A 26,217-nucleotide genomic window follows, 5' to 3' on the forward strand; every position below is an offset into this window, starting at 1 on the left:
CCTGTTATGTCAAATTCAAAGAATCTTTCCTGGTAATTAGACAAGGAGCATGACTAACTTGCAGCATTAGGACCTGCAGTTAAATATTCACCAAAAATATTTCCTTACATCTAAAGTAATTTTAAATCTTTTTATTCTCCTACATTTTTTTCAATTCCCAATATGAGTTAACATTCAGCCCAGGAGAGAGTTAGTTTCCTTTCATAGTATACGAAGATGTTGGTTATCTGTCAAGATAAATTCTTACTACTGGCTTTAGGAAGTTGCTCAGAGGTCATTCTAGGCTGGGATTTTCAGATAAAATGCCCAAGCCTTACTGCAACTCATCAAGTTTAGGAAACCTAGTCTACTTATGATTCCTTAAATATATCAGTTTTAACTAATTTCTTTTCTCATTGCAGAAGAAATGCTATCCCTTCTCTAATAAACTTAGAATTTTACTGTTAAGAAATGTCAGGTACTTTAAAATTATACAGAATGAAGAAGATAAAAAGGCAAAATAGGGAAACAATTGGTGTGAGTTTTGAATGAGATGCCTCAAGTGGACAAGTACTGATGAATAATCACTGTCTGGTGAAGGATAAGCTAGGAACTGACCGTTCTTGTTCAGACAAAGACTATTTAGATACAGACACTTGCAAAGTACATAGAATTTCCTGTGGGAAAAGTAGCTGCTTTTTACCCCATAAAATTCTCTATTTGCCCCATCAAATTCTTTAGGAAAAGTCTGTTTACTGCCAAAATCCGACCCCTTAATGGCCAGAAGGTGAAACAGGAGGACAGACTGATACTCTGCCAAGGAGCTATGCGCTGCAAGTATAAAATTGCAGCTGTAGCTGTGTTGGTTGTTCTTGAGAAGAACACTGCAGAGTCTGTTTTCCACGAGTAAGCCACATTGGCCCAGGGTTCACACCAGCCCAGCCCAGCCTGCCCCAACACGGAAATCTGGGTCAGTTGTGTGTTGAAAAGCAGCCCAGTGACACCGCCTGTGTGCCCGCTGCTCCCCGCTGCGGCCGCCGTCCCTCCGGGCAGCAATCCTCTTTCCAACATGCGCCCATGCTCCAGCTCCCTTCAAGCGCTCCCTGGCTCAACAGTACAGTGCATGTGCTGGGTAAAACACAGTCACTGAGCCTCAGCCCGGCACAAAAACAACCTAAGCTCATTTGTATGAGAATCACAGGCAGCACAGGTTACTGGAACACTTCTGGCTCTAATGGCAGAGGCAACTCCCCCTGAACTATGAATTGCCCAACACAAGCACAGTCATTTTCTCCCCTCTTCCAGCAGCATAGCCAATCCCTTCTGTCTGTACACAACTGCGAGTCTGAGGTCGCAAAAGACTTAGAATTTCAATCAAACTAATGAACATATTATTTGAAAAGAATATGTGTCACTGACTCCTGATCACACTGCGGCCAGAAGCAGGATATCAAGTCCATACATACTTCTGACAAGCTCTTCTATACATCAGCAAAAAATCATCATGAGAAAGCCCCTGAACTAGCTTTTTCTGGCTTCTAACAAGTTCTTAGTTGCTCCAGTCATATTCTATGTGTAATCTATGACCTATTAAGGTGTCCATTTTCACAACAAAGGCTCATATCCTCACAATGCAAGTTAAATCCTTTGACATAATAGTTTCAAAAAGAAAAGCAGAAGCATTAATATAATAAGATATATTTGCAAAGTATTACTAAAATCAAAACACTTCAAAGTCACACTGTGAAAAACTAAAAAAGAAACAAAAACATAAAATGTTTTATGTGTGAAACCCACATAAATAGGCAATACTGAGTGGAGAGAGCTTACTCAATCCACTCTTGCCTCAAGACCATATTACACAAATTATTAAAATACAGCTAGTATATATATCCTATGGGACATAATAACATTGGTTTAATCAGCTGGGAGAACATTTAGACTGTGGCATTCTTGTGCCCAGGCTTACAAAGTCTGCACTGCTTACCACAGAGTACATCTGGGTAAAAAGGCACTTGAGCTATTGACTCTGTGTTCATTCTGGGCATAATCTCAGTTGATAATCATAAATAACATTAATACTAGGATTTATTTCTTATTTACATTAGGACTTCTATGCATATCCTTAGGTATTTACTCATCCGGGGCAAAAAATTTCCTGCCCTTGCCCATAGCACTGGCCATGGGCAGCTATTAAATGGTGCTAAGATGGATTTGCTGTTGGATCTTCTGTCCAAAATAGCAGAAATATTTATGGTAAACTCTAGGGAAAAGAAAAATTTAGAGAGTTTTCCAGCTCTGCTTCACAGACGGAATGGTTAAGTGTCGTTCCCCCCCTCACACAGCCCCCCAAATAATCAGGCTAGCTGAGAGATCAGAGGCTGTGAGGGGAGGAATATCAGGAGATGGCAAAGATTGCCAAAAGAGGCTCTTACCCCGAGACAAGTTGGTTCAGCTCTCTTTATTCTGTGATGTCCTTGTGGAGAGCGGGGCAAAAGAGAATGAACAGGAAATGTCAGGGGTCTATATAGGCTTTGGACAGGGTGGGCTTCCCTGGCTCTCCACCAACCCCGCTGGGGCAGAAAGGAGGGTCCAGGGTTATCTTGATCAGAGTCACAGGGTCCCGGGGAAGGGGAAACAGAATGCCCATGAGCTCACTGTAACAGTTAAGTTTATAATGCAAAGTTGGTTCTAAACCAATCCATACTGTTAGTTCTATCAAGCTATTACATTTCAGTGATCTCATGGCCTTAGATAAGAGGTGTATATATCTGCCTGAGTTTTATCCCAGCTGGGATAAATGTGATGATGGGGAGAGCTAGCCAGGTCTGGGCTAAGAATTAGTAAAGCAACACCTGATCCAGCCTCCCTCTCTCAAATTTTTATCAACTTTCCAAAGTTGATTTAACCACTGTTGTAAGGCTAATTCCCCAGAAGATAATTCTTTCAGCTGTTATTCAGCACACAGCAGCTGATAGGAATGTTTAATTTTTCATTAATTTGGGTGAAATTACAAAACCCGGGAGATTGAATAAACTACAGTCTGGTCTCAGGTTTGTACTCAGCTTGCAACTTAAGACAAGAAGCTCCACCTCCAATGGGTCTTTTCACCTTTCTGTGCCTTTAGTTTCTCTGTGTTTTGTCTGTTCAGACTGCAAAGTTGTGACAGCACATGCTGATTTTTACCCTGTGTTTGCACTGTCTCCTGTATCATGTCACCATAATTGTGCCAGGAACGTTCATGTCCTAATGGAGTATAAATAAAAAGAACTGTGATCACAGCCCTGAAATAAGCCAACTCCACACAACAGTTTGTTGACTTGGAACTCCAAGTAAAACCTCCACATCCTCAGGCAGAAAAAAATCAAGATCTCTATTTGTTTATGCTCCCAACAGAAAACTTATGTACATTTTTAGTTTATTCAGAGAATTAGTGTCAATCGGACAGCAAAAGTGTTCCACTGGTCAAGGCTGGGCCAATCAGAAATGGTGGTAATCAGAAATGGTGGTAACACCTTTGTGATAACATGTTTAAGAAGAAAATAAAAAAGTTATTGTGCAGATGCAACTACAGCCAGAGAAGAACAGATTGAGAACACTGAGAGGAACAACTCTGCAGACACCAAGGTCAGTGGAGAAGGAGGAGGAAGGGGAGAAAGTGCTCCATTGTGCTGAGTAATGCTGAGATTCCTCTGCAGCTGGTGGGACAGACCATGGAGAGGCAGCTGTGCCCCTGCAGCCCATGGAAGTCCAGGGGGATGAAGAGATCCACCTGCAGCCCCTGAAGGAACCCCACACCAGAGCAGGTGGATGCCTGAAAGGAAGCTGTGAACCCGTGGTAGGCCCGTGACAGAACAGAGTTGTGGCAAAGATCTGCAGACCCATGGAGGGAGAAGCCCATGCTAGCGCAAGTTTCCTGGTAGGATTTGTGACCCCATGGGGACCCACCCTGGAGCAGCCTGTCCTTGAAGGACTGCACCCCATGAAAGAGTAGCCCACATAGCAGCAGTTTGTGGTTGATTGTTCCCCAAGGGATGGGCTCCAGTTGAACAAGTTCATGAAGAATTGTCTTCCGTGGGAGGGATACCATGCTGGAACAGCAGCAGTGAACTGACCTAAAACCCATTCCATCTCCCTCTGCCACTGAGGGGGAAGAGCTAGAGCTGAGAAGAAATAGGAGTGGGGGAAGGTGTTTATTAGGTCTTACATTACTTCTCTTTATACTGCGCTGATTCTGTAAGTAGTAAATTCAATTAGTATCTCTAATTCCAGCCTGTTTTGCCCACACCAGTATTTGGTGACCGATCTCTCCAGGTCCTTATCTCAACTCATCAACCTTCATTATATTTTCTCTCCCCTGTCCAGTTGCAGAGGGGAGTGAGAGAGTGGCATTGGTGGGTTTTTGGCATCCAGCCAGAGTTGTGCACAATTGTGCATTTTCTTGTTTTTTATCTGTGAAATTGTAGAAAACTACCAGCAGTAAGATGCAGCTGACTCTTCTATTATAAACCCAGATGCAAGCTTCCAGAATGTTTTGGCATGAAAACAGTGTATGGATTTTGGTATTTTGTTTTGTTTTGTTTTGTTTTGTTTTTTAGGAAGAACATTTAATGCCATGAAGCTGTTTAAAACACGGTATATTTTGGCAGAGTTTTAAATAAATGTGAGACATTTTAAAGGACAATACTCTCCAAAGTTTCAACTTGTACAAAGGCTATATTGGTTCAGAATATACAAATAAATCTTGCAATGGTTGTAACTTCATGCTCTCAGACATATTGGAACACTGTCAACAAAACTGTCTCAAGTACTTACACAGACACATCACATTTACTTGGATGGAGCTTTTCTTTTCTACAAATTCTCCACCTTGCCTAAAGATGGCAACTCTTGCCTACTGCAACAATGCAAGGTGAAATACTACTAGGAGGAGGTTTGCATACTTTCAAAAATGTCAAGATGGTTTACTTAACACAGAAAATAAAATATTTGGTAATAAAAATTATAATAAAATCTTTCAAATGTAAATTCATAAAGAATTTTATAAGTTCACAGAAGAACTGAAGAAACAGAGATGGAATTCAACAAGAACATGATAATAATACCCAAGTAAAGTGATATGCTAGGAAGATGAGTGACTAGAATGACATTGCAATGCCAAGATGAAAGTATCTTCAGCATAGTTGTCCCAAATATAAGTGAAACACTAGAAAAACAGTGCTTAAATATATATATATATATATATTCAAAAACTTAATGTCCCGAAACATCCTTTTTCTGCATTCAATCTACACACATAATTATTCCTACAACTTTTAGATACAGATGTACTGCCTCAGTTCAACAAAAGATTAAAAAGAGTTTTGCTCAAAATAGAAAACAGTTCAAAGAGGAAAGATAAGACATCCTAGTGGAGAAAAAAATTGTTAATGTTCATTTGATAAGAATTCAGTGAGGTGTGGAGTAAAACATGGGTGTTATTCATGAGAATCACAGATAAAATACCCTGTGAATAAATTGAGCATGAAGTGAGTGCTTAGAGCTCTCACCTGGGTATAATTGCTAGAGGTAGACAGAAACATGTGGTCACCACTGTGGGCAGCTGTGACAGGGAGTGGATTCCAATCACTGCCTGGGGCACTTTCCACACTGAGGTTTCACAGTGTTTGGGAGAGCAGCTCCTAGCACCACCCTCAGCAGCAGATGATATTAAGCATGGTTGAATCAATCAACATATACTTCTTTCTTCAGTACCCCAACCAACTAAAAGGTCTTAATTAAAAGGACTTCTGGCAGTTTTGTGTAGGCTGAAAATGCTATGTTTTCTATGCTGCTATGCCATTGTTACCAGAATGATATTATTTTTTGTTCTGTACACAATAGACATATTAGTACAGATTGAAATTCTTTACTGATTCCTCATGTGGTGTCTGAAACAGCAGAGAAACAGAGTATGCACTTTGTCGAAAATATGTGACACTTTTATTCCCTACTAAGGGACCACAAATTGATTCTGAGGTCCTTAAAAGCTCTAAAAATCCTTAGGATTAATTTTTGGTTGTATTACAACTCAGTTCACAGACTAACAGATTTAATGCTTTTCCTATTGCAGTCTCCCATAGAGAGGGGAAAAAAACCTTTGTGCAAAAAGGAGCAAGTCCATTATTATCAATCATAAATCATTAAAAACTTTATATTATTTGTGTTAGAAATAACTTCCATATGAGAAAATATCTTCTTAAATGATTAGACTACTTAGACTACTCATCTGCAGTTTCTACTACATAAACTACATTTCTGGTTTTGTTTTGTTCTTTTTCTTCCAATTTTCCGCAATTAAAAGTTTTACAATAATTTCTAATTATCTTAGTAATTTGTTTGTTTATATATCTCCACCCCAATTCATATAGCCTGCTTTCCTGCACTAGATCTGCAATTCATTCTTTTAGACAAGGGAAAATATCTATTTCAGTGTGCAGTATTCCGAGAAGTCTGTGTTACTACTCCTGTTAAGTAAAACACACAGTTCCCACTTACTGAATACTTTTGTTTTGAGACTTTGATGTGTACATACTGAGCATAGATGGAAAATGAGTCAATGCTTCAGACAGACACATTCCTTTTTGGATGTAATATTGCTGTTGAAATTCAAAACTTACCAAATTCCTCCAAGTGCTCCGTAATGAAGATTACAATAACTTAGCAATTTTTTTTCATCTTCTGTCACTTTCTACTCTAGGAAGTGAAGAATTATCTAGTATCTCAGTATTTTCTGGGGAAGAAAAAGCCTCAGATAAATTCCCAAATCAACATGGCTTGGATTCACAGAGGTAAGAGAAAATCAGGAATTAATATATTACTGCATACCACTGCCATCTGCTGAATGTCGAATATGCTGAAAGTACTCATGCATACCTTCCTGCACTGTGAGCAGACTTTACCAGGCTTCCATTACCCTGTCTAATGGGAGCCCTTTCAGTTCCCACAACACGAAGCATGCTCCAGGGCTTAAGGGTTACACATAGAGTGCAACTAAGAATTCATAACTGACTTAGTCAATTTATCCTCTCAAAGAGTAGATATAAACACTATACCAATCTCTTTGGACTTATTTGCTGTCCATAAAATTTTTGTTTGGCGTTACAACTTTATTTATACAGAAAATTGGAAGGCACATTGTGATACATTATAATACCTCATTAGTCAAGTTCTAAAATGCTAGTTTTGCTCCCATGTCTAAGAGATGCTTCCATGTTTAATTACTTTTCTAGGCTTGAAAAAGTACTTCTAAGGGTACTTAAGCTAATGACTTAATATTTACTTGCCTTGGTATACATTCCAGTAATATTTTTCTGATGTGAACATGGCAAATAATACTCCTCTTAAATGCAGATTAATTGATATATCTTCAAATTCTCCCAACTTTAGTTACGAACACAATAGCTGGCCTTGTATATATAAAATTTTAAGGTTTTATTCTGGAACAATCACCAGAAACTTGAGTGAAGAAGTGGGCTGTGACATCAGGCACTTTAGAGTTACAATGGACTGACCCCAGAGAAAAAGCCTACCAGGGTCATCATAATGGCTGATGAATTTTACTATGTCAGCCACATTGTCAAGAGTATTATATTTAAAAAATCAGTGTTGTTATTAACTCTGCTAAAGATGGGTATAGAAGGAAGCACTAGCTTACAAAATCACAGTCTGGCATTTAGTCACGATTTCTATTTTTGTCATGTCTTCGCTCTAGAGTCAACCATTCACTCTTATCCCAGAACATCTACTCACATATGTCCCATCTCTCTTAGTCACCCTTGTAAGTCTTATCTATATCAGCTGTTCCCTTAAAAACAGGAGGATAAATATCCACAGGGCATTCAGGAGCATAACTGCAATCAATTTTGGTTCTACTAAAACTGCAGTACTGCAAATACTGCGCATTTAAAAAAAATGAGCAAATTATTGTACAATGGGATTCCTAAAACTGACAAAAAACGCCAAAACACATAAGGACACCTACAAAGGGTAGTAAAATATGAAAATAAGTCCATTAAAAACATACAAAGAGCAAAGACATACAGCTTTCCTAGTTCTGCATGCTGAGTTTTTTGTCTGTAGATCTATATTTATATGTCCTCATAAAATTTGTTTGATAGATTGACACATTCACACTACAGATGTAAATAGATTTGAAGTATTTCAAATTTCTCAATATTCACTTTTTGCTTGGAATGGAATATTCATTATTTCTTTTAAGATTTCTAAAAATAGGCTTGAAATTTAATTTGAAGTGCTGCCTTTTTACAGTGACCAGAGTCAAATTCTACTCTCACTGATGGTTGTATACACCCTCTCATTCATGAACACCTTGTTCATGCAATTGCAAGAGAATTGTGGAAGCCATTTTTTACTCAAGTAGTTTTCAGCTTTATTTTATTGCAGAGACTTCAGGTGGATCTCAAGAAAACACATGACAAATGTGGGACACAACCTTCAGTTGGATTTATAGAATTTATTTGAGCAATGGGGCAGTAAACTTTAGGAACACTGTAAAAACTAGTACGGAAAATTCTCTACATACTATAACATAAATAGCAACACAAAAGAAATTACTTGGATCTTTCTTTAAGAATAAAGGGGTACTTATTTATCTCTAATAACTAATGAATGGAAGGAGAAGTCTTACATTAGCTAGACACATTCCATTGATTTGAAAGTTTATGAACAAGATTCTTGGATGTGCTTCCTGAAATAGGTGATAGTTGGATTCAATAAATCCAATAGGCTTCAGCCAAATTATTCTAAATGCGAAATACCAATTTTCATTTATTTACCAACTTATGATCTGTCATCCCCATTGGATCACGGCCTATGATCACCTAAGACAAATAATTTCCCTTTAAATCCCTACTACTACCTCTCTCCTGGAGTCCTTCTGATTACACCCTACATCTAACCTAAAAATGATGCAAGCATGTAAACCATGATGAACCATGAACCAAAATGTGCTCTTAAACCTTGAGAAGAATTGCATTTATTTGCCACAGTGTTTTATACCTAAATCCTCCATTCTTTGTTTACTGCAAGTCACTAAATGGAGTCAGTTTCTGAATTAATTCTGTTTACATAGTACCATATGATAAGGAGTACCTGGGATTAGAAATTAAATATCTCGAGTGCCTTGCCACATTTCTGGCAAATCTGTAAGTAACATCCTACTGATTCAGCCCTAGTCTTTATGAAAAAACTGCCCATTATTTGGGCCCCTTTTGGATGTTTCAAACTGTAAAACATCACTGTTTTTAGAAAAAGCAAATGAACTTTGGTGTACATCATGAGACAGATAACTTTAAAGCAATCAATTTTTTTCAAGTTTCTCTTTCTGAAGCATCAGAGCCATAATTGTACTGCTGTCTCAGAAGGCGTTATGTGCTCATTTCTATTCTAAATTTATATTCTAAATTTGTGCTCATTTGTATTCTAAATTTTCTTCACTGCTGCAGTTTTTTCTCCATTCATCTGTGGTAGAAAATGAATGAAGTATTTTTTGAGAAAGCATGACCTTCAGTCCTGTAATCTTTGTACCTCTGTATTAAACATCACAGGACATACTGAGAGTAGATTACCCTGGCCAGGGATGCTGTGCTATTGCAGCTAGGATCATGGGAGTCTTGCAAGCACAGTTCATCCCCAGCACAATGTGGGGTGGACTGTGGGAAACCTGCCTTCTTGCATGCAAGTGCAGGAAGGAGAAGTGACACGAACTCTTCTGAGACAAACTTTTGTCTCCAGGTTTTCCTATGTTTCAGGTGAAGTAAATTTTTCAATAAAAGCTTTCACAAAATCAGATCAGTAAGAGTAAACAAAGCAAACACGTACTGATTTTACTTGACTTTGTTATTTCATCGTATTATACTGCTAACTGGAAAGAATACAGACATCCTATCATTTCCCAACTTTCTGACTTGAACTCCTAGGACCATCTGTGAGATACCACAATTGTTCATGTGGTCTCAGTTTCCCACTCTCTGTGATCCACATCACCATATCATTCAAGAGTAAAAGCACCTGTGACAGTGCAATGGCAGAGACTGGAAAATTCATCCAAATGGAAGAGAACAAAAGTAGAAGAAAAAGGCATAGGAATATTTGGTGTTCATCTTGTATCACTTGGAGCACTTTCAGTGGATGCTAAACACCTTCCTACCTTTACTCATACTGAGGTCAATCCTTCAGAAGCTGTGGAGGACAACTGTATTTAATTAAGGTTCTTCAGTAGTCTCAGAAGCAGAAAAGGTTTACTTGCAGTCAAGAGAGAATGATACAGATCTGTTTACATCCATGCTAAGGACCCAGACAGACACTTCCCCCAGTCTTCCCTGTCCTTGCCTTACTCTTGCAAAGCCATTGCCTTTTGCCTTGTCCCCTCCCTTATGTTCTGCTTGGCCTCTGCACCTTGTCTGGACTCTGCTAGCTGTGAGTGGGAGCAGAGAGTGACAGGAATAGTTAGCAATCACTGCTATGAAGACAACTAACAGCATGAGCAGTAATTCCAGGGAGGCCTTCCCACCTCAGCAGAGCAATGACTATTTACGGCCCGAAAGGGCTTGCCAGCCACCAGTTCAACATCCTCTTAAAGGCAACAGATTATCCCTAGAGTTGGCTCCTCCAAGGCTGGGCACTGAACTGTGGGAAGGACATAACCTGAAGCTGGAGGGAGCTAACTCACTCGAGCTACAGAAGAAACATTTAATCGTGTCTGAAGTGTCAGGATAGGTGGTCTTGGAATGGGGAGGATAGTTTCTCCTGCTGAGAACTATTCACGTTTTTCTACACTGGGAATATTATGTTCCTCCTCTTCCCCTCAAACTTTGATTTTTCTTTGATTAATTCACTATTTTTGAAGGAAACATAATTGCTTGTAAGTGCTTAGACACCGAACTTCCATTTCTCAGAAAAAGAAATCACAGCTCAGTTCTGGTTAAAAGACTGCTGTAATGGTATTATCATCATCATGAACTTGAAGAAGCTGAGCTCTAGCTGCTGTATGTATGCAGAAACCAGCTCGTAAGAACTGCCCTATCTAAATCAGAATATTTTCTCACAGCATCTTCCAAGTATGTCCAATATGATACTAAATAGTTTCTCTCTGATCTGTTCCTTTATAATGTATCAGTTACATGCTGTACCAAGTCATTCGTCATCCAGAGAGAATTTGTACAAATATATGTCAGTCTATAAATTTGCTGTAGAAGTTTCCAAATACTTTTTTTTCTGTCACACATCTACCAGTATTTCACCTTGTCACTAGTACTATGTGAAGGATCTTAGCCAGATAATGGAAATGTGTTTCAATTGTTCATGTGATGCTTTCTTCCAAAACAATTCCGTTCTTCCTGAATGTAAGATTGTCAGTCAGCTCCAGTAATTTAATTTTGGTTGTAAATAAAAATTCCTTTCAAATTTTCAGGTGCTAGTGTCCTTCTTTGGATATTTTCCTCACACCTATAAACCTTCATGATTAAATATGGGGGTTTTTTTTAATTTTAATAGACAATTTAAAAATTATCTATCTTATACTTCATTAGTGTAAGATTAAAAGTGGTGTGATTTAAAACATTTTCTCCTTTTATTCATAAAAGTAACAAACAGCTCTTAGATTTTCATTACAAATTCATTACAAGGAAAAAATAATCACTATGAAGTTATAAGACTTTCAAAGCTACAGTTCCTCAAGGGGATATTTATAAGGTAATGTCCTTCAGCTGGGGCACAGGTCTAATTCCGAGACTGGAAGAGCTGTAATGCAAGACTACAATAAAAGGAGGAAAATAAGAGTACATCTCAATGTATCTGTTTGAGACTGGCAACTGTCCAAAACCACTGTCTAAACCAGGAGTTCCATTTGTCATGCTTAGTGGCAGAATACATTGTTTGAATGTCAAATTTTGAAATAAAAACCAAGAGCAACTAAGGAAATGGGTTCTGTTTAGAGTCTTAGCTTATGTTTACAGCAGTAAACCACAAAGCAGTTGTGTAGAAGCAGCTCTCTGGATTCCTGGCTGGTACAATTAATCTAGGAGCTGGTGTACTCTCAAAGAACACATTTTTGAGGACAGAAAAATGCTGGAAGGAGAGTATGCCCTGATTCTGTTCTCCTTGATTTTCACAGGAGCAAAACCAGGTCTTCAATCTGTGTGTAATTCACATGATCTACTTAGCTAAACAATTAAGTCACAGCTCTGACATCTGATATTTATTTTAAGTTCTTTGAGCCAGACTCTCTTTTCTGAACCAACGCTTTTTTCTGTTCTGGTGGCATAGAGGCTATAACAACCATGGATTTTCCCAGCTGGAGATTCTACCAACATGAATAAGTCTTTACCTGTCTGGCAAAATCATCTTTCATGTAATTTCCTCCTCTATTTCACCCTCTGCATCTTTACCATACTCTTATGAGAAGGAGTAAATTACTAGGCCTGGGCTACATTCCTCAATACCATGCTTCAGATATCCTTAGCCTGTACACTTGCCTCTTCAAATTAAACCTATATGGTTAATTTGAAATAATCCTTAGGCTATTGTAACTGAGGTAAAAACATAGTCTGCTCTGGTGCTTCCAGAAAGGGAAATACAACTGAGTATCCTTCCAAGGTGTGTTACCAGTGAGATACCTCAGAAACTCTAAACCCATGTACTGTGGGTCACTTCCATCTGTGCAGGCCATGCTTATTAATTTAATCATAGTGCAAGGTCATTCCTAAAGAACCTCAGTCCAAGCATGCCAACCTCTTAACTCCCATCTCCACTCTTAGAGAGCACAGGCTGTGTGAAAGGATAATCTGAAGGCAGGTTCAACTGAAAAATTCCACACAATCTGAATAGAGTGTTTTTCAACCATTGCCTGAGTGGAGAACATTATGGCTCCTTCTACATTATTGAAGGGGATGCATGCAATGAGAAGAACTTAGGTGACACTAGTTTAATGGAGATGACAAATATCAGGATGCAGTTTAACCCTGCACTTATTTGAGACTACTTTAACCAACAATGCAGTGTGGAACGGATCTGCTGGGAAATGTGAATGTTTACAGTGGGACTGTCTCCTATGTGTGCTGCAGGAAGTAATGAAACAACGCTAAGACATTGTGAAGGGACCACCAATTATTCAAACTTCATCCATACCTTTGAATATGTTCAACTGTCAAGGAATTGGCCAAGGATCTGGGTCCAATCTCAAGATGCACTCACATCCTAATCCTTTATGCCTGTGCTCTTTTTTGATTAACTATGTTCTGGAGCTCTCCACAAGTATATGCTGGTACATAGTGTAGGCCACAGCTCTTCCCCAGTGCCTCACAGTGATTTCAGTGTCATAAACAGCTATTTTCACATTAGCGACTCTGCCTCAGGCAGCTGAAGAGTTGCCAATTTTGGAGGGAACTGGAAAGTGGTAGCAAACAGGTTTACCAAACAGAAGGAAAAAAAAAAAAAAGGAATAAGTATAGAAAGTGTGTTTTCTAAGAAGAAATTAAAGGTCTGCTTGGGCATCTCACTTATTTTCTTTTATCCCCTTTAGCTACCATATAGCTGTGCCCAGCTTCTGGGGAGAATTCTATTCTAAGGCGTGAGTTCCAATGAACACTTACAGTGTTCACCAAACTGCTACCTACCACATTTATCTTCCAAACACAATATAATGGTCAAAAAAGTGGGCTCAGGGCTTCATGTGCAGAGATTTTTGGCGAAGGAAATGAGTCAACTTGGGAGGTAAACAACATCAAAGAGAGCAACATTTAGAATGCAGCAGCCTCTTCTGATTCAATGCTTTTTAATCAGCCACTTTCCAATAATTCATTAAGACTTTAACAAAGAGATTGAAGCATTGGCTTCTTCTAGGGCTTCAGCCAAGTGTAATGAAATTATACCAGGATATATTTACAAGGTTGGATATCTTGAACTCAGCTGTAATTATGTTTATTAGTAATTCTTCAATAGTTGCTCAGAAAGCATATTTGTATTAGTTAATCTTTGCCTGTGGAGACCCTTATATTAGCTTGGCAAAAGAACATTAAGAAGGATGGTTTTCTTTTTTTTTCCCTTTCAGCAAATCCCTTTTTCCATCCGAAAATGCTGTGGGATCAAGAACTAAGCCAAGTGTAGTGTAGATGGGTACTTTTCTGCTATTACTATTAGTGATCACTTTAGAAAACGGTTAAAACTAGAATGGATAAAGATCTAGATTAACATATTCTGTTAAGTTTTCATTTGAAATATAAAAACTATTTACCAAATATACTTTGCAACATGAGATTCTTATCTAATATTGCAAATATACTTTGCAATTGTGCTGGAACAGCACCACATGCACACCACATACATGCTGTAGACAGTATAGACAGTACAGGTAAGCACTATGTGCAAACTTCATCTTTTTTGTTTTCTCCTCTGCCAGAGATGTGAACATGTAAAACACTAAAATACATATTTATTTTGAAAAGGAAAAAAAAAATCTCCAAACTATTAATGATCTGATGTATGACTTTAAGCAAAAGATTCCTCTTTTTAGAAGAAAACTAATAAACAGGAAGGCATATCCCTCAAACAATTGAAATGAGAAAATGTAGGGTATTATGAAACCTTTGCTATTTTGAATACTAAGCTGTGAATATGTACTTCCCCCTTTCCAAGAAGAAAGGTGCATTACAACGCTAATTGTTCATTAAACTTACAAAAGGATAATTCACTGAAAAGAACGAGGCATATAGAAAAGACTGGTCAAACTATTCAAGGCATTATTTACTAGAGCTCTCTTTCCCTATTCAAGGGGTTTTTTTCTATAACAAAAAAAAAATTTCATTAATTTGTCTATTAGCTACTTGGAATCACTAAACTGTCAAGATATTTCAGATGATATTTCAGATGAATTCAGAGACTCCAAATTATGCCTGGAAAGTTATTGGAGGGCTTCTGACTGAAGGCAAAACCACTCTTAGAATAAGATACAGACACTATATATCTGTAAGTATTAAGAGGAAATTAACTTTGCGCAATTCTGCAGGACTCTATGCAAAGCACTCTGTTTTAGCTATCATGGCTGCTAATAAATGTAGATTCTGGAATATTTGCATAAATTAAACACAAGAACAGCTGCAATACATCAAAAGGAATATATGAACTAGTTGAATTGACTGAATGAAAACTGATGACATGTGCTTAACTTTAACTGCATACAAGCCAAACTCAGCACTGACAAACACAGGCAAACTCTGTTGGTGTGAAAGGAAATGGAACCGAGTTTGCCACAGCTTAATTAGACCCTGCTCTTTTTTCTAAATATGAAGAGGCTCCAGGTTGATTGCTGCGCAAATGGTAATGTTTAACTGTACTTTACATTTCCTGTGATTATTTTAGAAATGTTTCTATTTCTTTCTGAATTAGAACAGATACAGAACTGTCACATATGGATTAACAATAGACCATTTCTGCATTATAGATACTTTATTCTAAAATACTACTTTAAAGATACTCCCAGTGATCATATGTCAGGTTTATGCTCAGGCTAAGGTCATTTTACCCTATCATAGTTACATATGGAGACCGCTTATAAAGCATAACTAAGATCGTAATATTTTATGTGAGTGTTACATATAAATGAATCAAAGATAGCAAGCTACTTAGATATACTAATATTGGAGGTTTGATCTTCATAAACAGATGTAATATACATACAAACACACATTTCAGTGAACCAAAAGGTGCTGATCATGAGAGCTAACCTTAAACAAAAAAGCAGAAAGCACTTTCTATAGTTTGTGACTGAGCATAGTTTGTGACATTTCCCTGGGTTTTTAATACCACTGTTATTGTTATAATATTCTGGCATCTGAGACAGAGTGTAACTGAAAAGAAAGTTCTGCCCTTAATACTTGAGAAGTTTTCTATTCATTCTAAGATAACATATTTGCAATACTAATCTCCAGATTTTCTCCTTCTCTCACTTCTTGTTCTGACAGGAAAGAAACAACTATCCCAGCCAAAAGCAAAGATGGCTTTTCTGGAGGTGCTCCTCAGTTCTGGGACAGTGGACTTCAGTATAAATGTGTAGTTTGGATTTATTTCAAGGATTTCTAAAGCCCTGACTGCACCTTACATAAGTGATCCTCCATATTCCCATACAGCTGAATCACACATCCACACATGGAGTGACACCATCATGTAGGTAATGTAGAGCCACCCTGTTCATGAGAAGTAGATCTGAGTGAAAATTTATTATACCTTTGCCAGTCTTATCCATACAAATTATTTATTTTGTAGTAATCTCTTTTCTGAAAGAATGAAAGTTGCCTGATATCTAGAAAAGTAACTTGGTACTGAATAAAGGGGGAAATCTGTATATGTTATCTTCATATACAAACCTGGCATTTGATCATACAATAATGGGAAGCCCAAATTGTGGTATTTTGCTAATTTACTACTGACCAAGAAGTCCATTCAAACTTTAGGTGCATAGTATCAAATGTAAGCAATTAGTCTGCTCTAGATTGCCTTCTCACCCAGAAGATTTTGTGGCCCACAAGACCACAAGAAACCCTCTTATTAGTATGTCTCAGCCATAACTCTTTGTTTACTGTGTAAAAGACAAGTTCTGAAATTTTTTTTCCTAAATTTCCTAAATTGAAATTTCCATGACAGCAGAGAAATCTCTGATCTGTTAGGCATGCTATGTCATTAACAGACTAAGAAGTAATTACTCTATCATGATTAGAGTAATAACATCACAGCTATCTCCTTACTTATTTTAATCCAATGGGATTTAAGGGTTTTACTAATCCGGGGCATACATCCACTACTGCCACATATACTGACAAGCATGCATTTTCTAACACTTCATTTCAAAGTCATCATAAACAGCGCAGGTTAAGGAAGAAAAATTATCTGACTGTTTTCCAGTAGGGTTTTATTTTGCTTTTCATTTTATTTTACAGGCCTGAGTAAAAAAGGCAAAACTAATTTGAGTAGCAAAGCCTAATTAGATTTGTGCTATGTCACTGAGGATGCTGTCTAAAATCTGCAAGGAACACGACAATAATTACTTTGCTGATGTAACTGTAAATATTTTTCTTTAAGTCAAAGACATAGATTTCAAACCATGTAGTAAGATAGCACGTACTAAAATGCAATTGAACCAACTTACTGGAATTGAGAAAGAAAAACTTAATAGACTTTAAAAAACAACAACAAGAAACTTACAAAATAAAAAGTTTAAATATTCTTAGTATTCAAAATTGTGCCTTTACCATGATTGGTTTTTGCTTGGCTACATACATTTTAACATTTTAAATTGTGGATACTCTTTAATCCTAATACTTTATCTTTAAAAACAAAGTATTAGGATCAAAGAGTATCCACAATTTGTAACTCCAAACAGTATTTTTCACTGGTGTTAAAGCCTATATTAAACAAACTAATTTTTAAGCACTGTTTTGGTACAATCAGTGGGGCATTACACATCAATGATATTTTTGCACAAACAGACGTAATAAAACAGCATAATATCAAAATGGCCACTAATCTATCAAATGCTTGGATCCTTCATGTGTTAAATCTTGTTTATAACCTAAAGAATTGTGCCCTCAGTATGTAATCAATAGTCAATTAAACTCCTCACTAGAGCAACTGTTTTCCAATTGGCTGACATTAAAAACCCACAAAACTTGAGTAAATAGCCTCTAGGACTTACACAAAAGTAGTAACCTCTAATTCACAAGTGACAAAATGAAGCACTCATCCTTAAATTGAATAGAAAAGCCTAACCATCAACCACCAAAACCAAACATAAGCAAACAAGTGAGCTTTTTTTTTTTTTCAGTACAATGACATGTGAATGCATGCAATAAAAAAGAACATACTTGCTATGACCATCAAAGTATGCTTATTTGGTATGTGTTTTAAAACAATCCTTAAAATTATTAATATTGGATAAAGTTCCTTTTCAGTTTTGGGGTGTTTTTACTTCTGGGAAATGTACTGGATAAAACTCTGAAAATGTTATTTTACTAGAAAAAAGGTGTTAATGTTTTCCTCTTCCAGAAACTACTTTGAAGTCACTTGGAGAGATCTTCTTTAAGAATAAAATTATCTCAATCCAGACAGTGGCCTTACATATACTTTAGGCATTGAACCAGTCATCCTTTTCTCTCTGCACCCTTTCAGTGGCTCTTTTGGTAGATGGTGCATCCTTCTCAAATATCTCATTGATTATGAAGTTTTGCTTATAGCTTTCCACAGTGACAACTACTTTGCAATTATTTTTATGCTTTGTTAAGCATTTTGGAAAACATAAGCCTTTATAATTCTCATTGGTAACTTAAATCACACGTGGGTCTAAAACATCACATCATTCTCATGCACATTGCCCTCAAACCTGATTAATTAAAAGAGGAGTCTCTGTGCCTAGATGTATGGATGAATGTATAATTCTCTTTTTATATATTTTTCCCTGTATACATACTTACTTTAAAAGCAATATCATATCTACACTTGAAGCAATGTACTTTTAAGACTAGAGGCTATCTATCAAATAAATGTATTACAAAGCCTTATACCTGTGTACTGCCATTCTTCCACCTCTCAGAGGCTTTCTCTGGCAGACTAACACCTGAAATAACAAACCACAAAAACACAGAGACCTGCCATTCTTTCTTGATAGAAATTGTTCATAATGTAAAGGAAAAAACACTCTATATATATATATTAGCTCTTCAGTTTGCTAACAGGCTCAAGGCCAAGTTAGACTAATACAATATTCAGACTGCTCCTCAATTACAGATGGTAAAGAATACTGTTCTACTTTGAAAAAAAAACTTTTGTTTTCTTTGCTATTCACTTTGTTGCATATTGGAGAAGTCCTGGTGTACTTCAGAGCCAGTCCTGGCATAATACAGTGAAAATTGTGACATTCACTTTTATAAGGCCAGAGGTGCACAGACTAGTAATTGGGTGTCTTGTTGTGCTAAATACAAGTTTTATAAAAATAATAAATAGGACTGAAACAAAACTGAGAAGATCTCCTCATATTGATCAAAGCAATAGCTCAACAAAAAGGCTTTTCTATCTTGCTCCTGGGACAGCACAGTGCACTTTGAAATATTTGCTGCTCAGGGTTCAACAAGCCCTCTCCCTTTTTGTGCCAGGACAGCACAAGGTCTCAGATATTGAGCGCCCTTCACTGGGATTAATGGGTGTGAGAGCAAAGGTCCTTGGCGACCACTTCATCTGAAGGACTACTCTGGTACTTCACTGTATTTTAGGTCTCCTGGTATGCAACAACTGTGTCTTACCTTTGCTCACTCCCTCATCAGCTCTCAGGGTTGGTCCATATATTCTCCAACATGATGTGGCAGACTTCTGTCCGATCCTAGATTTCAGATGACTTCTGTTCAGTGGCCTGGCTCTACTGTCTGGCAGTTATGTTTGCCAAACACAGAGTATTGCTGGTAAAAGTTATATTGCGCAATACACCTAAAAACCCAAGCAGGCAGGGACAGGAACGTAGCAGTGGTGTGACAGATGGCAAAGCCATCGTAACCATGACTGGTCCAAGCACTGTGCAGAACTGAAGGAATCTCTGCAGCGTTTGGGACTTCCTTTCATCAAAGGAAATGAAAATCTATCCCGCCCACCTGTATTTTTTGAGTGGAATTGACACCTAACCATGTTAAAGGCAGAGATAATGGTTCTTTCCACTGAACCCTCTGTAATTTTTATCAACTCTTATCTTCTTCTAAGTCTCCTGAATGCCCAGCAATTCCTATTAACATAATACAGTAAAAAAAAAGTGCTAGCTTATTAACAGGAATAATAACTGGATGAGACTTAAGTATTAGAAATAACACTGTGTTATGTCATACCATACATTTTAATTTCTTAGAGACAAAGTTTGCATTCCTCAATGGCCTCCTTTTTTTATTCCAGACCTGTATTTACATTCACTGAAGTAGTTTACTATTAGGCACAGCAGGTCTTTCAGAATTAGGGACTTCCATCTGTAATTATCAATACAATTACAGAAGATTTTTTTAAGTGAGGAAAAAGAACAAAACTTTTTTTATGCCTCACTTAGGATACATGGGTTTGATTTAACCATAAACTAAAATAAACCTCAAACATATTTTTCAAATTTAATTCATAATGAATAATGGTTAAACTAGCACTATGTCACAGGACAACATACAGTTTTCTGCTGCTGATGTGTAAGAAATTTTGGCATAAAACTGAACTTGTAAGTGCAACCTCAAAGTTTAAATATTTTGAGGGCCAAATTCCCTTCTCTGATATGTTATTCTAAATTTGAAGTAGATATGCTCAGGAGGCTAATTTGAATGTACTCGTAAACTCAGAGCAATATTTATCTTCATTCCTTCATGCTTGAAAAATGACTACTCAAAATGTTTTAAAATGTCTTGTTGGTCTCCCAGGACAAAAGGGAAATTTCAGCCCACTCATGCTTGTAAGTTCAGATAGCTCCTTTCTCCACTGTGGTGGGCAATATGTAAGGAAAGAATAGTCAAAGCATCTTTTTTTATTTCTCAAGATTCTTTAAATCTAATTACATGGAAGCTATTCTGGTTTTGAGGAAAGTCTTTGGATAAATGTAACAAAGAAAACTGAAGAAGAATGACAAACTATTCTAGCTCCCCTGACGTGATATCCAAAAATAACCTGAAGCTGAATCTTCTCTTTGTGAAAATACAGGTTTTCTTCAAAAAAAAAGCTGACCACAGTTAAGCATCAGAAGTTGGGGATAGTTATAAAAAAGATTACCCATTGAAGAGCTTTCATCACTAAGATTAAAAAACTTTAAGACACTTAGTGAAAAATATAAAATCACACCCAAGCATAATAACTTCATGGAAATCAGGCAAGTAAAGGATGTTATGACAGAAATTTTAATCCCACTGGATATAATAACTCTGAGGAACGACTTGTATTTTTAGTGACATCCTACCATCCTACCAGGAATCCTAGAAAATATGAAGATTGCTTTTTGGTTAGTTGGAATTTCTTCCAAAGGTACTGTTCAGACTAAGTGCTCATTCTCATTAATCAAGTCACCAAGAAAAACAGGGACATATCTGTGTGAGATAAGACTTTTGAACATACAGGGATAAAAGAGATAAGAAGTTAAGACAGCCAAAGTGTTTGTGAAACTGGTTTTTCCATTGCATATGTAAGCGTCCTGGGTCATACAAGAACCATGATACAAATTCTCTAATGGTTAAGAAGCCATGGAATATAACTCTGGTTATTAAGGGACAAGAAAAACCTAAACAGCCCTTTGCAGGCAGGTCACAGCATCACACTGTCCCAAACAGCTGAGCAGGTTTGAGTGTCCACTCGATTTCAAGCATGCCCCTTTGCTCTGTGACAAAATCACAGGAAGCAGACACAAGTCATATTCCCATGGCATAGCACTGGCCCAGGAGCTGTCCTTGAACCACCTGCAAGCCACATCCAGACAGGGTATCACAGAACAAAACCTCTCTTTCTTTCATATCCCCTTTATGCATCTGAACTGAGTGGTACATGCACAATGTCTGACAGGTACGTGTTTCACTCTTCTTTTTCCTGCCTCATCAAAGACGCCCTGCAGATGCTTGTGCTTTTCAACTACAGCCTGAGCTAAATGAGCAGGACCCCATCAATCTAAAGAGGAGGTCCCATCCTGTCTCAAACCTCACCCCTGGACATGTGCTGTAGCCACTTGCCCTGTGCTGCCCCTAGAATTCACCCAGTGGTACTCCAGGTCAGCTTTTTCACTCTACAAATAGTTAACCAAGCCCCTGAATGAAATAAAAGAAAGGTGAGTCTGGGGGTGCAACTCGGTGAGTGGCTAGAGTAAAGCTGGAGAGAGTCCTGAGAGTGAGGGAATGAGAGAACAGGAGGGAAGCATATTTCAGTTCTCCTGCTATTCAACTCATTGATAATACAGAGTAGCATCATAAGAAAAGAAAAAAAGGCAAAGAGAAAACACACAGAAATTGTCTTGCATTCTCTGTTCTGTATACAGCACTCTTCTGGGTGGTTTTTGTTTCAAATAAAAGAAGTAAATAGCTGATCAATCATCTTTTAAAGCAGACACTTGGGTTTGATTTTCAGCAGCTACAGACAATCAAAATACATGACTCCAGTTTCAAACACTTGGCTGAGTACTCAACTGAATGCAACAGCTTTCCTGTCTGAGGGGAAGGTAAGCTATTCTGTTCAGCTGATGATCAGGTACTACCAGCTGGAGTAAAAAACTGCCATTAATGTGATGGTGAGAGGAGTTATAAAAAAGAGTTAATTACTTGTAAGAAAAACCTTGTCACATTCCTCTATCCCAAAAAACAAGTACACACCATCATGACAGGTACTAAACTTGTATCCTTGGTATTGGTAACAAAAAATGAGATTAATATAAAAATGTAACTATTATTTACACTTTAGGTCTGCTCTTTCTTTGATGGAGAGACAGCTACCTTTGTGGCTGCCCCTAGGACACTGTACCTATGCCAGGGATGACTGGAGAACTTCTCTAAGGACGTTCAGTTGTTCCTTTTGTGTACAACATAGTTACTAAAAGTAATAACTAACAGAAAACACAATCTTGCTGTGTGTAATACTGATGGGTTTAAAAAAATTCCCTTTAAAGTTATATAAATATTATGAAGTATGTATACTTTCTATACTTAAATAAAATTATTTAGTTAAGAGCAAACATCTCCAATGGGAGAGACTGTTGTCCAAACAATAATTTTTTTCCTCAAACCACCTGATAATAGTAATTCTTGCAATAATTATTGCAAAGTATAAACCTGAGACTAATTCTCAGGTTTATACTACTCTATCTTTCATTCTCTTGAAAAGAAGAATGCAAGACTTCATGTACTCTGCCTTGAAAAAACATTTTACTTCTTTTCTTGAGCTGTGGTCTTGTCCACAGCACATACAGAATTCAAGCCACAGCAAATAAACAGTTATGATCAGTTATATTGATAACCTGCAACATCTCCAGTCACCACACAAATCTGGTGTGGGCTGGTTTTCCATAGCTACCAGAGACTTTAGAGTCTGAAAAAGCAATATCTGGAAGCTCACTAGGGCAATACAACCCCTTATGGATGTGCAGTTCAATACCTGGAGCAGATCAGGCTGAGAAGTTTCCATGGCCAAAGCATTCTTTATTTTTTGATGGATAAATTTTATCCCAGTTTCCTTAGAAGGTGCAGCAATCTCCCTGCACAAGTGCCACCCTACCAACCTGTTAGTCACCTATTAACTTCTCAATTTGTGACCTAACTTCAAGTTTTTTCGAAAGTGGAGCTTGATTTCATTTAAAACAGGCTACTGAACAGAAAAGAGTAAGTCTACCAGTGAGACTTGGGGAGGGCTGCATCTCAGCTTCACCCATTACCAGCCGTCAGCCACAAGGGCGCTCTCCAGGGACACAAATCCCTAAGAAACCGAACTTCCTTGGGTTTCCTCAGTTTGGTTTCTCTCCAGCAAGTTCTGTGGCAGGCAACAAGAGAAAAATATCAGTGGGCCACAGCCAGGGATAATCACTAGATTCTCCTTTTTTTGCGGCACTGCACCATCCTAACCCACAGAAACCTCTCAGGCAGCTCTACTCCAGGAGGAAATGCTTTTGCACGGCTCTGCATCAAGCCTAGCAATGTCAGTCTCCTGGCCAAGGACAGTGTGACTATCACCAGACAGCTGTGCTTGGCCCTGAACTGTGTGAGTATCACCAGGCAGCTGTGCTTGGTCCTGAACTGTCCCTGCTGTCACTGCCAGGCCTGGCCCGTGCCAGTGCTGCAGTGCTCCCTGCCCCAGTCTGAGCATCCTCGAAAGATGAAATAAGCCCCATGCCCATCTCGGTCTGGATCTTCTGCGCCTGCCCTGCAAAACTAGAGAAATGCATCACATGGGGACCAGCAAAGTTGGACAGGAAGTTTAAAGAAGTACATCCAGAGAGCTGTCACTCAGACTGGTCATTTATCCTCTTTGTTCAGATTAGAGCATCAGTCCTAAGACTAGGGAGAAATGGGGCTCCCCCAGTTCTGTGCTGCAGTATAGGGAAGTTGGAAGGCTTGCTCTGAGGAGCTTGCTCTGAAATCAGTGGTGGTCGCAGCTGACCTGGCCGAAGGTCCCGAAGCCTCAGTGACCCTCTCCTCCCTTCCGTCTCGGATAACCCCACAGCTCCAGCCGGGGAGCGGGGCTGGGCTCTGCTGCCCTCAGCGGGGCTTGAACTCATCGAAGGCAGAGCCGCCGCCGTGGCAGCCCGGGGCGGTGGGAGGGCATCCCCGAGCTTTCCGCTCGCCCGCTCCCTCCCGCAGCGGGATGCGCCGGCAAAGGAGCCGTCGGGCTCGGCCGCTGGAGGAAGCGGCCGGGACGGGATCCGGAGGGGGCTGCACCGCCGGGTCCCTGCGGGGGGCAGCGCGGGTCTCTTACCTCCGTGCCGGGCGGCGGCGACGAGCCGCGGCGGCGGCGGCGGGGCGGCGGCGGCGGCGCGGGGGTCTGGCGGCGGGGCACTGCCGGCGCTGTACCGCCGGGAGATCACCCGGTCCCTCCGCGGCGGCCGAGGCGGCAGCGGGCGGCCGTCGTCGCCCAGGGCTTGGAGGAGGATGTCGAGGAGCGCCCCCCGCTCGGCTCCGGCGGCGGGCACGTCCCTGCCCTCGGCGCCCGGCGGCGGCGGGGCCGAGGCCAGCAGCAGGAGCACGATGGCGGGCAGCGCCTGCCGCTTCTTCGCTCCTCGCATCTCTGCGGCGCTGGGAGGAGGCAGAGAGCGAAGGCGGTCAGCGCCGGGCCCGGCCCGCACCCCACCCGCCCGCCCCCCATGCCGCGCCCGGGGCACCCCCGCCCGCCGCTCCCGCACGCCGGGGCGGGCGCGGCCCGCGGAGCGCCGGCGGAGGGGCGCGGAGCGGGGACCCGACGGCCCCCGTGCGGTGCCGCCGTGCTCGCCCGGCTCCACGGAGACTGCGTTTAATAGACACGGATTAGGGGAAGGTTTTTAACCGCGCCGCACATGTTCGCGGTACGGGGTTTTGCAGGGGATTTGCTCGGCTCCCTTTGCCCCTGGAGTCCCCGCGCCCGCGGGTGCTCCGGGTTCTGCCGGCAGAGCGGGAGCCCCGCGATGGACCAGCCTCGTCCAGCCCGGGCGGTGCCACACCGGGAGTGAGCACGGACGGCAGTCGGATGGAGTTCAGTGAGGGGCAGGTTACATTGGAAGTGCCGCAAATCGGGGTAGAAAGGGAGAAAACAATTACCACAGTCTGGGGCTTCCAGAGCAGCACTTAATGCCCTAAGTAAGCTATTCTAATTATAGACAACGGGTAGGATTAAGAGGGAGGGAGGGAAATTCTGTTATTTACAAACTGTTTCCTAGCTGGCCTGCCTTGCAAATCTTCTTGGGCGAAGGAATAAATCGGAGCCTCAAGGGAGCCGGCTTTCCCCGACGGCTCCGGGCTCTCCCTCCCTCCCTGCCGTGCCGGGGCGCACCCGGGGAGTAACCAGGGAGCGACCCGCGGTTCGCTGCCGGGGCAGCGACACCTCCTCGCTCGGCGCCAAGATCCCCTCCGGAGAGCCGGCTGGCGGCCGCTTACCTTCAGGCAGAGGCGAGTCCGGCTGGGTGCGTGCGGGCTGGGGAGCGAGGTCCTGTGCCGCCGTGGCAGAGCCCGTGTCCCCGCGGAGGCTCCGCCGGGCGCGGAGTGGGGCGCTCGGTGCTGCGCCCGGAGATGGGTGATGCGCCCTTCAGGGCCATGCGCTTCTCTTATATAGTCCACACCGGCGTACTCATTTGAGTACTATCGACTTTAGGTGGGTGGCAGTCGATGGAGACACCTCTGGTAATCACTCTTGGGCTCAGAGAGGGTCTTTTCTGACAAACTTCCTCCTCCCCGTTTGTCCCCCGGTGGATGGCAGCTGAAAGCTGCGTTTGAAGTGACTCTGATCTATTTGTGAAATTAGATTTCCCTGAAGACTGGGGAACGCTTACTAATAAAGCTGCCGGCTCAAGAGATTAAAATGTGCTTTAACTTAGCGGGATTCCCTTGGGAGTACAACAAGGAAACTATTTAATTCCCCTCTTTTTTATTGAACCAAGAAGCCGTGAGTAAAGTATGAAGTGTGTATAAATTTGGTTCTGTTTTGATGTCAAGGAAAGTGGTAGTTCGTCTTTGGCAGGTGAATTCA

At 40.2% G+C, this 26,217-nt stretch overlaps 1 protein-coding gene across 2 annotated transcripts in view; it reads right to left on the bottom strand.

The window, feature by feature from the left end:
- Nucleotides 1-26,004, bottom strand: part of ALKAL1 (ALK and LTK ligand 1) — a 37,230-nt gene extending 11,226 nt beyond the window's left edge. Inside the window, exons 1-2 of one of the 2 annotated variants that reach the window (XM_032746969.3) lie at nt 25,629-26,004; nt 24,478-24,794 (exon numbers count right to left, since the gene is read on the bottom strand). In XM_032746969.3, the coding sequence (XP_032602860.3) occupies nt 24,478-24,784 (307 nt within the window). In that variant the 5' untranslated portion in view covers nt 24,785-24,794; nt 25,629-26,004. The remainder of the gene's footprint in view (nt 1-24,477; nt 24,795-25,628) is intronic. The other variant, XM_030266199.4, reaches the window with a different exon arrangement.
- Nucleotides 26,005-26,217: the final 213 nt, after the last annotated feature.

This window comes from Taeniopygia guttata, chromosome 2, assembly GCF_048771995.1.
Source record: "Taeniopygia guttata chromosome 2, bTaeGut7.mat, whole genome shotgun sequence".
NCBI lineage: Eukaryota > Metazoa > Chordata > Aves > Passeriformes > Estrildidae > Taeniopygia > Taeniopygia guttata.